General features: G+C 41.4%; 1 protein-coding gene across 1 annotated transcript in view; it reads left to right on the top strand.

Annotated features, from left to right (window-relative positions):
- CCDC39 (coiled-coil domain 39 molecular ruler complex subunit) overlaps positions 1 to 12,086 on the top strand; it is a 31,297-nt gene extending 19,211 nt beyond the window's left edge. The window contains exons 13-20 of the mRNA XM_065411089.1: positions 149 to 357; positions 1,995 to 2,118; positions 3,161 to 3,320; positions 4,910 to 5,016; positions 9,182 to 9,322; positions 9,502 to 9,681; positions 9,962 to 10,050; positions 11,918 to 12,086. Coding sequence (XP_065267161.1) covers positions 149 to 357; positions 1,995 to 2,118; positions 3,161 to 3,320; positions 4,910 to 5,016; positions 9,182 to 9,322; positions 9,502 to 9,681; positions 9,962 to 10,050; positions 11,918 to 12,086 — 1,179 coding nt within the window. The remainder of the gene's footprint in view (positions 1 to 148; positions 358 to 1,994; positions 2,119 to 3,160; positions 3,321 to 4,909; positions 5,017 to 9,181; positions 9,323 to 9,501; positions 9,682 to 9,961; positions 10,051 to 11,917) is intronic.
- The last annotated feature ends 3,481 nt before the right edge of the window (positions 12,087 to 15,567 follow it).

Genomic DNA, 15,567 nt, shown 5'->3' with positions numbered 1-15,567 from the left:
TCTGGTTATTGTGATACAGAAATACTGTTTAAAGAGTGCTTTACAGGAAACTGGAATTTCTAAAAATGTGTCAGTTTAAAAATAAATCAAGTTGAAAAGCATACCTACCTTTTAATTTTGTATTATTTCTCTTTTTGGCATTTGATAGGATTTGATGATTGAAGATAATCTCTTAAAATTGGAATTGAAACGTCTTCGAGATACGCTGTACAACAAGGCAGAGCAAGTTCTCTCACTGGAAAAACGAAAGCTACAGTTAAATACAGCTATGGAAGAAAGAACTGAAGAAATTAAGGTTCACAAGGCAATGATTGAATCACAGATAAGATTTGTGGAGCAGGAACGGCAAAGTGTAAGGTAGTTACCATGTATTTTCAAAACATTACCTCCAATGTTCTTAACAGAAAATGGAAAATAGAAACACAATACATTAAGATGTTTTCCAAAATGTCTGGGTGAACTGTGGTCAGTTTACAATTTTCGTCTCTTAAACGTTTCAAAAATCAGCTAGTAGATTCTGTCTTTGAGTACAGCATTAATAAATTAATTTCTCGGACATCATTTTTTAAATCACTTTTATATAGTGTCTTTCATGTGGGATCTAAAAGTGTTTACAAAGGGAGGTAAATATTATCCTTATTTCCCAAACAGAAAGATTGAGGATTGTAAGTGACTTGCCCGAAGTCACACAGCTAGTCAGTAGAAGGGTTGGGAATAGAGCCCAAGTCTCTTGATGCCAATCTCCTGCTTTAACCACTAGGCAAATATCTCTTTACTCTCTGCTATCCCCCATCCTATCCTGAACAAGAAATCATCATTTGTCCAATATGGAAATATGTCATCTGGTATTGTAAGGAATCTGTAATTGCATACCTACAGACATCCAGAATCTCTTTAAGCTTGAGTGGTAGAGGTCTGGGCTTTTGAAGGCAAAGATCCTATGTCTGACGCTCCACTGCTGCATTTGTTCAAGATAGCTGGTGACTACATTGTCTGTATATTTAGAGCTAGTTATAATAGCTAGTTAGAACAGCCAAGTCATTTTTTATGAGAGGACCTACTCATCAGGAATAAAGTAGCGGAGAAAACTCTGGTCTTCATTGGTGACCCAGTAAGTGAACAATTCTTACAAGCATTCTGAGAATCTCCATTAACAGTCCCTTGTAGTAGAGCTTTTAATCTCCTGTAGACCAGAAATGGTACACATATACCAGTTAGTTGATTACACTGTGGTAAATGGATATTAGAAAGTTACAAGAAAGCACAGACTTCTTTGTTGCCTTCATAAGAGAATTAATTCAAAATATTTGTCATCTTTATTTCTGACCTCCTAATATCGGTCTTGTAGTGAGTGGTTAAATCTAACTAGGAAGCTAGCAAACACTCAACAGCTGAGTTGGCAGGGTTTTATTCACCCTTCTGCGAACCACACCCCACGCAATAGGAAATTAGAGTGATTTAGTGTGACTAAAGCTTAACTCCTCACCCAGAGCGCAGACTGTATGTTTTTCCTTTGACAATTACGCAGCTAATTAGTACTTGCCTGTAATTTGATTTGGGGTTGTTGCCTGCTGTTGCTTATTCTCATTTAGCAGTAGCAATATTAAGAAATGATCAGCAGGGGGCATCTTGTGCAGCTGTAGGACTTAAATGCCAAAGCTTTAAAATTTGGGGCTTGGGGGAGGTATATTACAGAGCTCCCTGTGATGCGAAGGATCTGAAATTTGTCCACTTTAAGCAGTAGTGTGAGAGAAGTTGTGGGGGTGGGACGAGGACCAGATGTCTGGGGTTGGGGAGGACTGGGAACAAATAAGCCTACCTGACAGCAGTAGCAGTACTGCTTTCATGGCTGGCTCCTGTGTATGTTCAAACTACTGTGGTAGCAGCAAGTGCAGCTGTAATAGAAGAAATAGCCTATAAAATGGTACAAGACAGAAACATATATTTTCTTAAACATCTCAATCAATGTGTGTTCACTTTCTTCCATCAATCAGTGCTGAATTTCAAGATCGTCTAAGTAAAATTGAAAAACTAAGATGCAGATATGAAATTCTTACCATCGTCATGATGCCTCCTGAAGGAGAAGAGGAGAAAACTCAGACGTACTATGTCATTAAGGTAGTTGAGTTACTTTACTGCTGGAATGCTTTTAATCAACTAAAAACTTTTCCATTATCATCATAAGTATTGGTTTAAACTATAGCTTCCCCTATTCTACTCCAGTTTCAACTCCCTCATCTCCAAGACAAACACCTTGACCTCCCACCTGTTGCCTCTGTTGGAGAAAGGTCTTAGGCTGCATTCTTTCCTGATGTCTTGGGGAGATGACTCTTTGCTCTTTACCCCTATTCCCAGAGTGCAGGATCTTCTAACCAGTCTGCTCTTCTGAATGGCATGTGGAATATCAGGACCTTGGCCCAAAATGCCTTGCAAGACATCCTGCAGTTTACTCTCATGCTTTCAGCTCTACGCAATTTGGAATAGGATTTAAACAAAATAATTATGGTACAGATTTCAGCTGACTACTACTTCAGAGCTAGATTTCAGTAAAACTCTAGTTTAGGCCCCAGTCCTGCAAGCTGCTCTACGTGGATGAAACCTGGTGCTCACACAGTGCACCACTGATTTAATTTTTGTTTCAAAAATTTGAAATGAACTTACCTGTCTGGTCAATCTGTTTTATAGGTCACAGCAGATATTATAGCCACTCTATTGAAATCCCCATCCAAAAGGAAAGGAGTAATCATAGTGTTCTCTTTTAGTCTTAAATTTTGTATAATCCAAGAACAGCCTTATAGTTAGAGAGTGTTTTGGACAACTTATCTCACCATATGGTTTTCAAACCTAGAAGAAGCAGAACTTTCTGGCTACTTAGTAGCTAAGGCTTCTACTGTGAGCACACATGTGAACCCCTGTGCCCACATAGAACTCCAGGGAAATCAGCTCTGCATAGGTGCTCATGACAAGATCAGGCTCTAAGATTAATTTCTTGTAAGAGTATAGAAAAAGATTTTGTTCTTAACTACTTAACATCAAGTATTCTTCTGTTATTGTCATGATATTATTAGTATGTTTCAGTAAGACCCATGCAGCCCAGAGACAGCCATGACAATATGTCTGTTTGATTATTTCTCTCTTAGATCTCCGTTTTTATTTTTAGGCTGCCCAGGAAAAGGAGGACCTTCAGCGTGAAGGTGATGACTTGGATGCAAAGATCCGCAAAGCTGAAAAAGAAGTCATAGCCCTGCAAAATACCATGCATGTGCTTAATAACTGCAACAGCAATTACCGGAACTCTTTTAAAACAGTGACAGAGACAAGTATGTAAAATGAACATTGTTATTACTTATGTGTTAGAGATTAAAGCATAAACCAGGGACACTGGAGCGAAGCAATGATACTAAAGGGCTGTATACTGAATAAATTAGCTACAGAACACACTGATAGTAGCAGAAGAAAGAATAATTTTGAATGTTGCTGTCAGTTCACCAGGGCAGAGTAGGTACAGGAAAAAGATGCTATAAAGTTCAAGTTTTTTATTTTTATGCAAATTCTTAAACCTAAGTAAGGGTTGTGAAAACTCTCGAGTACAGCAGAACCACAATAGGGAGGCATAAAGTGTTATAGAGAGACTGCACAAAGTGCCTCCACTGAAAGCCCATTCACCAGGGATAGAAGGAATGGCCAGTAAGTCTGCAAGTACTTGAATCCAGTGGCAGCACAGCAAGGCACAGTGGTTGTGAGGCACTGGTGAAGGCAGGTCCCTTATCGACAGTATTGTTTGTTTCCTGTTTTCGTTATAGGGCAGTGCTGTTCTCTGGTAAAAAGGTGAGTTGAGGATTGTGCCACTGTTTGTGTACTGCATAGACAACTTTAAACAAGTTGAATCCCCACTGTACAGTTTGTGGAATCCTGTGGGACTTTATGTTGTTTGCCTTTTGTTGAGAGCTCATTGCAAATTTACAGCTTTCACAAGCTGCTTTTACAATCAGTCTTCTTTGTTTAGTCTTATTTATGCATCATTACTATCAATGATATCAATAACTGTGTGAAAACAGGGCTTGTTATTTAACTTTTGCGCCCTCTGCTGGCTTTACAGCAATGGATCTTAAATCCTTATCCTTGATAAACCAGTCACTTTTCCCCTTGTTTTTAGGTGACTAGTTTGTGGAGTATTTAATTAAAAAAAAAAAAAAAAAAAAAAAGAATTTTCAGGATATTCCCTGTAATTTTATAATCCATTAAAAGCAGGTACGGTGGGCACTTTAGGACACAGACTTCCTGTAAAGACGTCCTTTTTGGTTGTTCTTTTAACATTTCATGTATACATTTTATAGTACATCAAATATAGTACAGTATTTATTTTTTAGTTATATAGTTGAGTAACAAAAATGTAAGTCTCCTAAAATACCTGTGGTAATAATTCTGCTGGAAAGTCCTGGAGGCTTCTCAGAAGCACTGTAGATAACATTAGAATGTTTAAGGCTCCCCCTTGCCCTGGTAGATGCTTTAATCAATGACCTAAATAATCAAACAGAGATTAAAGTGTTTCATAGGGTGCTTCAACCTTGTGTTACCAACTATACTTCCTTTCTTTTGATTTACAAATACATCTATTGTTCAGCAATTGATCATAGCAAGATCAGGCAGGTGAGTTGCTAAATGTACTGCCCAGTTTAGTATAATGCACAGTTGCAGATCCTCAAGGCCACCTGGCAGAAGACTTCCGTTACCCTAGATATGGCCATAAATGATGTCTCTGTGTATTGTACTTGAATACATTTTGGTGCACTTATTTTAAAATACAGCAATAGTCTGTCTTTGGGATGAAAATCGAATGTCCTAAACATGTTAGCGTGCACACCTTGTACAATGTTTAAACTCTAACTCAGAGTGTTTGATATTGTAGGTGAGGAGTACAAAGAAAAGCTGCAATTAGAAGAAGAGAAAAGAGCTGCTGATGAAAAATACAGATACAAGCGAAGACAGATCAAGGAGCTTCAAGAAGACCTTCAGGTAACGGGCACATGAAATTGCCATTTGTATAGGCGAAGCCATAGTTTTCCTTAGCGTAGGAAATTTTTTCCCCCTCATGGATTAAGAAGCATTCTGGGAATATTTTTTCCTCACTCTCCTTTGTGAATTTTCTGCAACCCCTTTCCTATTGCTCATGGACAATAGATACTTTTCAAAAGTGTCAAACTCATAGAAGAGCCCAAGTCCCATTTTCAAAATGACATAGGCACTTACAAACTTAGGTGTCATTGATTTTCAAAACAACTTACAGGTTTCAGAGTAGCAGCTGTGTTAGTCTGTATCCGCAAAAAGAACAGGAGTACTTGTGGCACCTTAGAGACTAACAAAAACAACTTAAGCTCTCAAATCATTTAGGTCCCTCTGAAAATTTTACCCAGGATTGGTCATTCTTACTACATATGAAGTCTACATATACGTAAACTACACATAGTGATTTATGTAGTTATTCATCCGTTGTCCGGCCACCCTGGAAGAAAGTCAGGTAGCAATTGGTGTGGTTTAATTAGGCTGCAACTTTATTCACTTAAAATATCTGGGAGTACCTGGCAGTAGATTGTATAGTGAAGGTCAACCTTTCCTTAGTCATTTCCATGTAATCCCCAACCTAGTCCCAGCCATCTCGTTGCTGGGATCCCACAACCCTTCCCTTATGTGAGGTAAAAAGGAGCTGTAAAAGGAGGGGGCTGGCTTCCTGCTGTATGTGATGTAGGCGCTCCAAACTCCAATTCCTCAGCTCCCTTAACAGATGCTTTCTTTCAAATCCTTTTCAGATCCATTTTATCTGACAACCATATTCCTTCCATAATGAGTACCCGCACTGGACGTCTCCCATGAGTTTTTTGTACTAAGTTATGCTATTATAACCTATCTCCCCTGCCCTACCCCACCAGTTCCCAGACCTGTTGCGGGGAAGACGAATGCCTTCTGCACTGGACATCTGCCACAAAGAGGTGCCAGCAATTTAGTTTGGCTGCTTCCCATTTCCCAATGCATTCTCACATATTTACAGTCCTTCGTTAATATTGGACAAAAATATGTCCCCCCCCCCCTTACATCTTCCCGAATTGTTTACTAGCATGAACAATAATTGCACATGGTGCCTACTCCCAGGCCATCAGCTGGTCCCACGGCACACTCCACCTTCCATGCTGGCTCAGAATCTAGGCACAGCTGTGAACCTCCAGATGACTGGAAAGCCTGCTTATGTGCCCAGTATACAATACTGTACCCACAGATACACAGCATTAGTCACTTGGCCCATTTGCTTGGTTCTGAAATTGGAAACAGGAAAATTAACTCTGATTCCCTACATGGGGTCTTATGTACATCTTGTATGCATTTGAGTGCCACTGCCTAATTGCCTGAATTGCTGTGGCCTCCTAGCCCTAGTTAGGCCGCAGCTGTTGTGATTCCAATCCAGAATAAGTGGGAACACACTTCATGTTCCGGGAGCTCCCACTTTGTGAGCCCCATTCGGAAAACTGTAACAAATTGGTATGTTGTGAGGGGCCTGCCATCCCCATGACTGAGTCCTTAATGCGCGTGCAGGGCAAATCCTAATCTTAACCACCCTCCTATAGCATTATGGACTCCCCTTGCCCCCAGTCTATTTTTGAGATCCTCAGGGTCAAGAGGACAGATCACTCCTCCACGCCAAAGCTCTTCGCAAAGTATCCCTCGCTGACCCAGGCACTAGTTTACTGACCCTAAAAGCTCAACAACAACAAAAAAAGTGACCAGGAATGCTGCCTTGAATAAGGCTGCCTCCTATTTGCTTCTACATATTTGGTTGAGAATGTGCCACAAATCCTTAAGTGTCTGAACAGTAATGGGGATCCTCAGAAGGACCTGTCTTAAGTCTACCCAACTAAAAACTTTTGGACTAAGTCCCTGCTAGAAGGATCCATGTAACCTCACAGCCTACTGGCAAACATAAGACAAGAAAGGCAACTAGTGGCCATATATGATGCTGGCCCATGGGTTGCCACCGACACCATGTACTGAAATATTTGGGCCTCTGGAATTGGCCATAGCATAGACAGGGCCAGCGTCCTATGAAATTGCTCAAAATTGTTAAACCTGTGCTCTTACACCTTAAATGTTTGCAGCACTGCCGATATTTGTACCACCTCAAGAGTAGGGATGTAAAAGGTTAAATGGTTAACCAGTAAGCATGAGGCTTACCATAAACCAGACCTTAACCGTTTACCCTGGCAGCTGGCCAGCTTTGCCAGGCCGGAGCCATGTTGGGCCGGCAGGCCAGAAGGATCCTAGCCCAGGCCGCCTGGCTGAAGCAGCCCCGGCCGCAGTAGCCCCAGCCCCACCAGGCCCTCAGCCCCGGCCGCCCCGCCTGAGCAATCTCGGTTAACTGATATAATTTTAATTGTTTAACTGGTTAACTTTTTTAACTGATATTTACATCCCTACTCGAGAGCCCTCATATGCCAAGGTTCCAGACTAGCTGTGCTGTCCTGTTGTGCTGTCTCCCACCCTTAAATCACAAGTGTTCCCACGCTGTGGGGCATGAGAGTACAACCAACACCCACTGACTACTATGCAGTATGGAGAAGCCCAGGAAACCTCCCCTTCCATCCCCCCGTTCCTGCAAGGGGCCAACCACTCACTATGGCATGGTATAGGAAGCAGTCAACCCTGCCCTGCCCTGCCCCTACAAAGAGCCATTTCTTTTTCCTCTTCTGGCTCAGGCTGTTGCTGCTGGTGGGAGTTACCCCTCCTCCCACACCCATTCCCACACATGAATGGGAGTGAGAGACTTCAGCTAGGTCCGCAACCCCTGGTCCCTTAAGGGGGTCACTAACCCACCCTCTGACAAGAGGAAAACAGCCACATGGCTTTGGGTTGCTGCTTCTGCCTCATCCTCATAGGGACCCATTGGTCACTGAGGCTCCTGGAGATCTCCAGTGCCATTTGGTGGAGCCCTGCAGTCCCATGTAAGTAGGAGGCAGAGAAGCTTGCTGCAGTTACAGCAGCTGCTGCTGGGTGATTGATGAAAGCCTGGTGTCCCCTCCTTATTGCTCAAGGGTGTTTCTCCTTTCTCCCCTGCCTCCAGGACCCTGGCTTTGCACCTCCTTCACCACACTGCCTGGGAGTATGCTATCTGCACTCTTCCCCTTTGTGGTTTGGGGCATCTTTGCTTCCAAGCCATGTCGACTAAAGGCCCCATCGGATGCTCCAGCCTGCTTACTTTTGCTGCTGTGAGCCTCATCCTTGTAAAAAAGGGCATCTCTGAGGCTACATGGGCTATAAATACCCCACCCCTTCCAGTCAGCAGGAAGGGCAGTACCTCCCATACCCACACCTGGTCCAGCTGCTTCCTGCTCTTCCCTGTAAGCTTTCTCCCCACTTATCCCTCTGCCCCATTATAGGGGAGCCCTTAAAAAGAGACAATAACCTCCTTTCTTCCAACCAGCTGGACAAAGACTCCATCCCTTTGAGCTTGCGTTAAGCATGTTATGTAGTTGATTAACGGATCATACAAGTAAGACAACTGATGGTAGGGGTTATCTGATCATAGTTCTAACACATTTTAAAGATGGAGGCTCTAGTTCAGGGGTAGGCAACCTATGGCACGGGTGCCGAAGGCAGCACGCGAGCTGATTTTCAGTGGCACTCACACTGCCCGGGTCCTGGCCACTGGTCTGGGGGGCTCCGCATTTTAATTTAATTTAAAGTGAAGCTTCTTAAACATTTTAAAAACCTTATTTACTTTACAGACAACAATAGTTTAGTTATATATTATAGACTTCTAGAAAGAGACCTTCTAAAAACGTTAAAATGTATTACTGGCACGCGAAACCTTAAATTAGAGTGAATAAATGAAGACTCGGCACAGCACTTCTGAAAGGTTGCCGACCCCTGCTCTAGTTAGAAGTTCAGATTTTTAAAATTGACAGTCAATGGGATTTTGACTCTTAAATCAGGTATCAAAACACAGAGGTGAAACCCTTAAACACCTTGAAAAATCTGGGCCACAAGCAATAAGAGTAAAAAATTCTGAGTTGTGATCGAGAGCCTAATACAAAATGTTAAGTGCAATAAACTATTGAAAAGGTATTAATCACTGTATTTACTGCTTAACATTCACATACTTTTTAAACTAATAACATTGTTCTTTGATGTTCAGAGTATGGAAAACACTTTAGACATCATGATAAAAGAGGAGGCTGTCTACCAAGAAAAAACAAATCAGAAGCAAGCTCAGGTTTTGCAGCTGAACAAAGAAATAGATCAACAGAAGCCAAAGTTAGAAAGAGTCATGACACAGGTTGGTTTAATAAATAAGTGACAACTCTTATTTTATTGGCTTGAGTTATAGCTGGAGTATAGTAAAAATGCAACATTAAGTCTGTTACTAACAGTGTTTGGCCTTTCATAAAAGGTATTTAAACTTTCACAATATTCAACTTTGTTAAATTGCATTTACCTGTTACTTTATGCCAAAAGTGTTCCAGACTATCCAAAGAAGTTCGATCTTTAAAGAAAAGTAAAACGAAAACGCAGGAGGAAGAAGACATTGACCTCCGTGAGCTGAAAGACTACAGCAGAACCATTGACAAATTGTTGGTTGATGTATTAGAAGCAAACCCTGATTTAACTCTACCCTTTCAAACATACTTTCAACAGGTAGCATCTCTAATTGACTTTAACTGTTATTGAAAATGTTGACACTGTTATAGATAGTAAAGAACAATTAATGGATTACTTCAGTGATTCAAAGGCATTGTGCCGCAATTTCATAAAATACAATATGACCATTGTGAAACACGGGTCATGCTGTTAGCATTGAAAATAAGGGAATATACTGAAAGTAGCTGTTATCACATATGGTATCATAGAAATTGGTAGTGTATGTGTCATATATCCCACTTGCAAAGACCAATAGTAGATCTCTTTTCTCTTCTAGTCCTGTTTAGAACTTCCTACAGCTGCTTCCATAGGTAGTCATTACAGGTCTAGATCATCTTCTTCACAAAGCTCAGTGGCCTCTGTCAGGTGAGTGTTTAAAAAAAATGTTAATTCTGTATATTATTATTGTACTCCCACGCCCTGATTTCTCCTTTTGTCCCTTCTTGTTCATCTCTGTTGGCTAGGAAAAGCTTCACTGTAGATGTGTGGACAAGTCCTGTGCCTCTGTCTAGTCTAGTCCATTCCACTTCAAATCAGGACAATAATTTCAGACTTCCTTGGTAGCAGTGCTCTGAAATTGCTTATTCATTTTTCTCACTCTTCCCCTTCCTACTTTGCTCTTTCATTGGAGCACAGTTCACTTTTAGATGATTTTCAAATTGATTGAGGACCCAGCTCTTCTCCTTACAGCTGGGATTTTTTTGCACTTGCAGTCTTCTGGACTATTAGTCTTAAACTCAGTTCCTTTTCCCATTACATATAAAGATTTTTTTATTTTAAAAAAGCTTGTTCTGGTGGCTGATTAACAAACCAAAGTACCTTCTCTTCTGTTACAAAGGAAATATACTCCACCTGCGATGTTACAAATATTGTGGCTTGAGTGAAGTCTTCAGCTGTGACCAGACAAATTTCTTCTAGGTGTCTTTGGTCAGTAGTACAAGATCCTAGATGAGGATTTCTAGAGTATCAGGAAAAAGAACAAGGAGTATTTGTGGCACCTTAGAGACTAGCAAATTTATTTGAACATAAGCTTTCGTGGGCTAAAACCCACTTCATCGGATGCATGCAGTGGAAGATACAGTAGGAAAATATATATACACAGAACATGAAAAAATGGGTGTTGCCATACTAACTATAATGAGAGTAATCAATTAAGGTGGGCTATTAGCAGCAGCAGCAAAAACACTTTTGTAGTGATAATCACGATGGCCCATTTCCAACAGTTGACAAGATGTGCAAGTGAACCAGCCTCTGGTATGATGATGTGCTGCATATCTACCAATGTGATATATGCCATCATGTGCCAGCAGTGCCCTTCTGCCATGTACATTGGCCAAACCGGACAGTCTCTACGCAAAAGAATTAATGGACACAAATCAGACATCAAGAATTATAACATTCAAAAACCAGCTGGAGAACACTTCAACCTCTCTGGTCACTCGATTACAGACCTCAAAGTCGCAATACTCCAACAAAAAAACTTCAAACACAAACTCCAATGAGAAACTGCAGAATTGGAATTAATTTGCAAACTGGACACCATTAAATTAGGCTTGAATAAAAAGTGGATGGGTCATTACACAAAGTAAAACCTATTTCCCCATGTTAATTTTTTCCCCTACTGTTACTCACACTTTCTTGTCAACTGTTGGAAATGGGCCATCCTGATTATCACTACAAAAGTTTTTTTTCTCCTGCTGATAATAGCCCACCTTAATTGATTACTCTCGTTATAGTTAGTATGGCAACACCCATTTTTTCATGTCCTCTGTGTATATCTATCTTCCTACTGTATTTTCCACTGCATGCATCCGACGAAGTGGATTTTAGCCCACGAAAGCTTATGCTCAAATAAATTTGTTAGTCTCTAAGGTGCCACAAGTACTCCTTGTTCTTTTTCCTGATACAGACTAACATGGCTACCACTCTGAAGCCTGTCACCATGTAGAGTATCGGGGCAAACAAACATCTTGCCCACATAGTTTGTAGAAGCTAGTTCCTTCCTTGCTCAGTTTCTCCCTCCCCCCGATCACTGTTACTGGGAATCAGACTCCAGACTTTTAAGATCATAAATGCAAATGCTACTAACACCCTGTAAGATGAGGTGCATTAGTCTTACAGAGTGCTCAGGTGATCACTTAACTTGTACTATCAACGACACTCTTTTCCCTTATTAATCAAGAGGGTTTTGTCGACATTCTAACTTTACGATAACTTTGTTTTGCCTTTTTAGATCAACCAGGAGCACCATGGGTTCAGCTTCTGGCCAAGCATCCCCACTTAAAATTATAGATCTGAGTTTATCATTCAGTTCGCCGGCAGCAACAGCAAGTGCTGGTTCACGGCCTTCCAGTGCAGCTAGCAGCTCCAGTAGTCTTCATAGCAGAAAGAGCCTGAAATAATATTTTGAACTCCACTGCAGCTGACTCACATCACACTAGTGCTTCTGAATTGGTAAAATTGCTTTAATGCACATTTCCTTATTTAGAAAGATCTTCTGTTTATTAGAAACATTTACTAGACTGAAGTACATAGTTTAATTTAGTGGCTAGGAAAATGTATGTAGTACACAAGCAATGCGTCAAATGACCAAATTGGCAGAAAGACTGTTTAACAAATAAAACTTTAAATGAAATTGTGTCTAACTTGTTTCTTAATTCCTGCTGTTATGCGTAAAGGACTTCTAGGAAATCCTCAAACTGTCAGTGATTCAAATTCTTAATTGGCACAAGATCAGTATATATTTCTAGGGACACATAACTAGTCTTCCTATTTTCCCTCTAACACATCACTGATTATATTGAGTGTGAACACCCTCTACAATGTTGATTTATGATCATGTCATGGTCACAGAAAATAGTCTTCAAGTAAGCATTATATCTTAATGTTAGATAATTACAAGTAGACTAGATTTCTTCTTTCAAAATTTGGGGGGGAGGGAGAATAAGTTTGTAAATAAAGCCAACTTTCAAAGCTTCCACTATTTCATTAAATAGAATCTGTCACACATAACAATTGGGTTATATTTGAAACTTTGTTAAAACTCTGGAATAAGTTATACCATTTTTCTTCCTCCTAATGACACTATAATCATGACAAACAAGGTGGGTGAGGTACAGTAACTCCTCACTTAAAGTTGTTCCGGTTAACGTTGTTTTGTTGCTGATCAGAGATCATGCTCATTTAAAGTTGCGGAATACTCCCTTATAACATTGTTTGTCAGCTGCCTGCTTTGTCCACTGCTTGCAGAAAGAGCAGCCGGTTGGAGCTAGCTGGGGGGAGCTTGGAACCAGGGTGGACCGGCAGACCCCCCCCATCAGCTCCCCATTCCCCTAAGTTCCCTGTGCGGCAGCCACCCAGCAGGCTAGCAGTTGCCTGCAGTTCATCTGTCCCTCCCCCCACTGCCATGTGCTGCTCTTGCCCTCTGCCTTGGAGCTGCTCCCGGGAGCCTCCTGCTTGCTGGGGGGGGGGGGGGGGGGGGAGGAGAGCTGCTAATGTCAGGGTGTCCTCCTGCCCCCCACTTACTCTATCTCCATAGAGCACGAGCAGGACACGATAGGGCTCAGGACAGAGGGAGATTGCTGGCAGCAGCTGCTGTCTCAACTTGCTGATCTACTTAAAAAGGCAATGTACTTAGAGTGGGGTCAGTGTACTTAAAGGGGCAATACGCATCTCTCTCACACAGGGTGTGTGTCTCTGTCTCCCATCCCTCCATTTGTGCTGCCTTGTAGAGTGAGGCTAGCTACATTAACAATATGTTAACCCTTAAGGGCTCAGCCGAATACTAGTTCATCATTTAGCAGTAAGGTATTCCCTGGGAAATATCCCCCTCTCTGACTTCACCACCTCAACCAAGCTTCACAATCATCATTGCTGTGTACAGTATTAAATTGTTTAAAACTGATACTGTGTTTGTGTTATATATAATAAAAAAAATCTTTTGTCTCGTGAAAAAAATTTCCCTGGAACCTAGGCGCCCCTCTCCTGTCCCCCCATTAATTCTTATAGGGAAATTGGATTCACTGAAAGTCACATATTTCAGGAACATAACTAAGCAAGGAGTTACTGTAATATTTTATTGGACCAATTTCTGTTGGTGAGAGACAAGCTTTTGAGCTTACACAGGTGACCTAAAGTAGAGTTCTGTAGAAGCTCAAAAGCTGGTCTCTCTCACCAACAGAAGTTAGTCCAATAAAAGATATTACCTCACCCACCTTGTCTAATAGCCTGGAACTAACCTGGCTACAACACTGCATACTATAATCATAAGACTATTAGCATGTTATGGCCCACAGCTAAGAATATCCATTCTTTATAACCAAGTGCCTAACTTTAGCTTCTCACATGTTTTCCCAAAATAATGACACATTCTGTTCACTACCATTTATCCGTAGAACCATTTCCAAAGTTTCAGGGCTTTTTAAATTATGTCCAGCTACAGCAAGATTTATACTAGATGTTAATATGCTGACACTTTAGAGCAGTGTTGGACGTGAGCTTTTAAAAACAGAATGGCCAGGAAAAAAGCCTGAAGTTAAGCACCTGCCTCAGCCTTTTAACAATGAATTCTTTTGTGCTGATGTCCTTGAGCTTGATTACCCATATACCTGCACAAAATGTGGTAGCTATGAGTCTGTAAAGGTAGACTTTTCACTGCCAAAGCTGCAGCAGGCAGGTGTGGCAGGACTTCCAAAGCTGAGACAAGGCAGTTATTTACTTTAAGAGCACCATTTCTCCATCTGTCACTCCTTTTCCACTCTGCCATGCCTATTAAATGCTGCAGCATTGGAGTGACAGAGTTGCTATAGGAGGAAAGGTACCAAGCTTCTTTGTTATAACTGAAGCGAATATGACTAATGACATTTCTATAGCAGAGTATAGCCCAAGCTTACATAGTGTTGATCAGGTTTGCCTGGCCTATGACATTCCATTTACAGAAAGGCAACAGGAAAAATACATTTCTAGTATCAGCAAAACAAGTTTGACAGGATAATCATTTACACTTTCATGCACTGAACCAGACAATTTGCAATTTTTTGAATGCAAAGATTTACAAATGAGTTTCAATATTCATAGTAAGAGTAACTTATGTTCTTCTTCGAGTGCTTGCTCATATCGATTCCAATAGGTGTGCGCGCGCCGCGTGCACGATCGTCGGAAGATTTTTTACCCTAGCACTTCACACAGGAGTCGTGGGGGGTCTCCAATATTGGCTTGAGACAGGCCGAGAAAGGTTTGAAACCTGGAGACTTGGGCATGAGCCCTGGTACCGGGGCGGAGGAACGGGGATAAACCCGGTTTCCGCAACTTATATACACTATATCTACAAAACTCAATAAGAACTACTCTCAAACTACTAAAACTGGTAAACTACACTAAAGAACTAACTATAATACAACGAGTAAGGGATGTGGAGGTCAGCTATGCCGCTCTCCACAGTTCCAACGACCGTCACGGGCGGTAAGAAGGAACTGAGGGGGCGCTGGGTCGGCAGGGGCATATATCCGGTGCCATAAGGGCGCCACTCCAGGGGACGCCTCAGCCGACCCACCGAGAGTTGCTAGGGTAAAAAATCTTCCGACAATCGTGCACGCAGCGCGCACACACCTATTGGAATGGATATGAGCAACACATCTCGAACAACAACAGTTACAAAGGTGAGTAACCGTCTTCTCCCATCAAAATGGCACCATAACTACCAAGTTATTTATAAATTCCATTAAACATCCCAGTCAAATGTTTTAAAGTTATATTCAGCAAGTATCCGTAGAGGGCAAGCCCAGCCTTCAAGGCAGAGATTCTCATTTTTAATATAAACCAGGATTGCTTATGTAACAAGACATCTCTGCTTTTCCCTATATAACCTTTGCTGCCCATTTCCAT

Source organism: Emys orbicularis, chromosome 9, assembly GCF_028017835.1.
Source record: "Emys orbicularis isolate rEmyOrb1 chromosome 9, rEmyOrb1.hap1, whole genome shotgun sequence".
In the NCBI taxonomy this organism is placed as follows: Eukaryota; Metazoa; Chordata; order Testudines; family Emydidae; genus Emys; species Emys orbicularis.
This window is presented reverse-complemented; position numbering and strand designations above follow the sequence as displayed.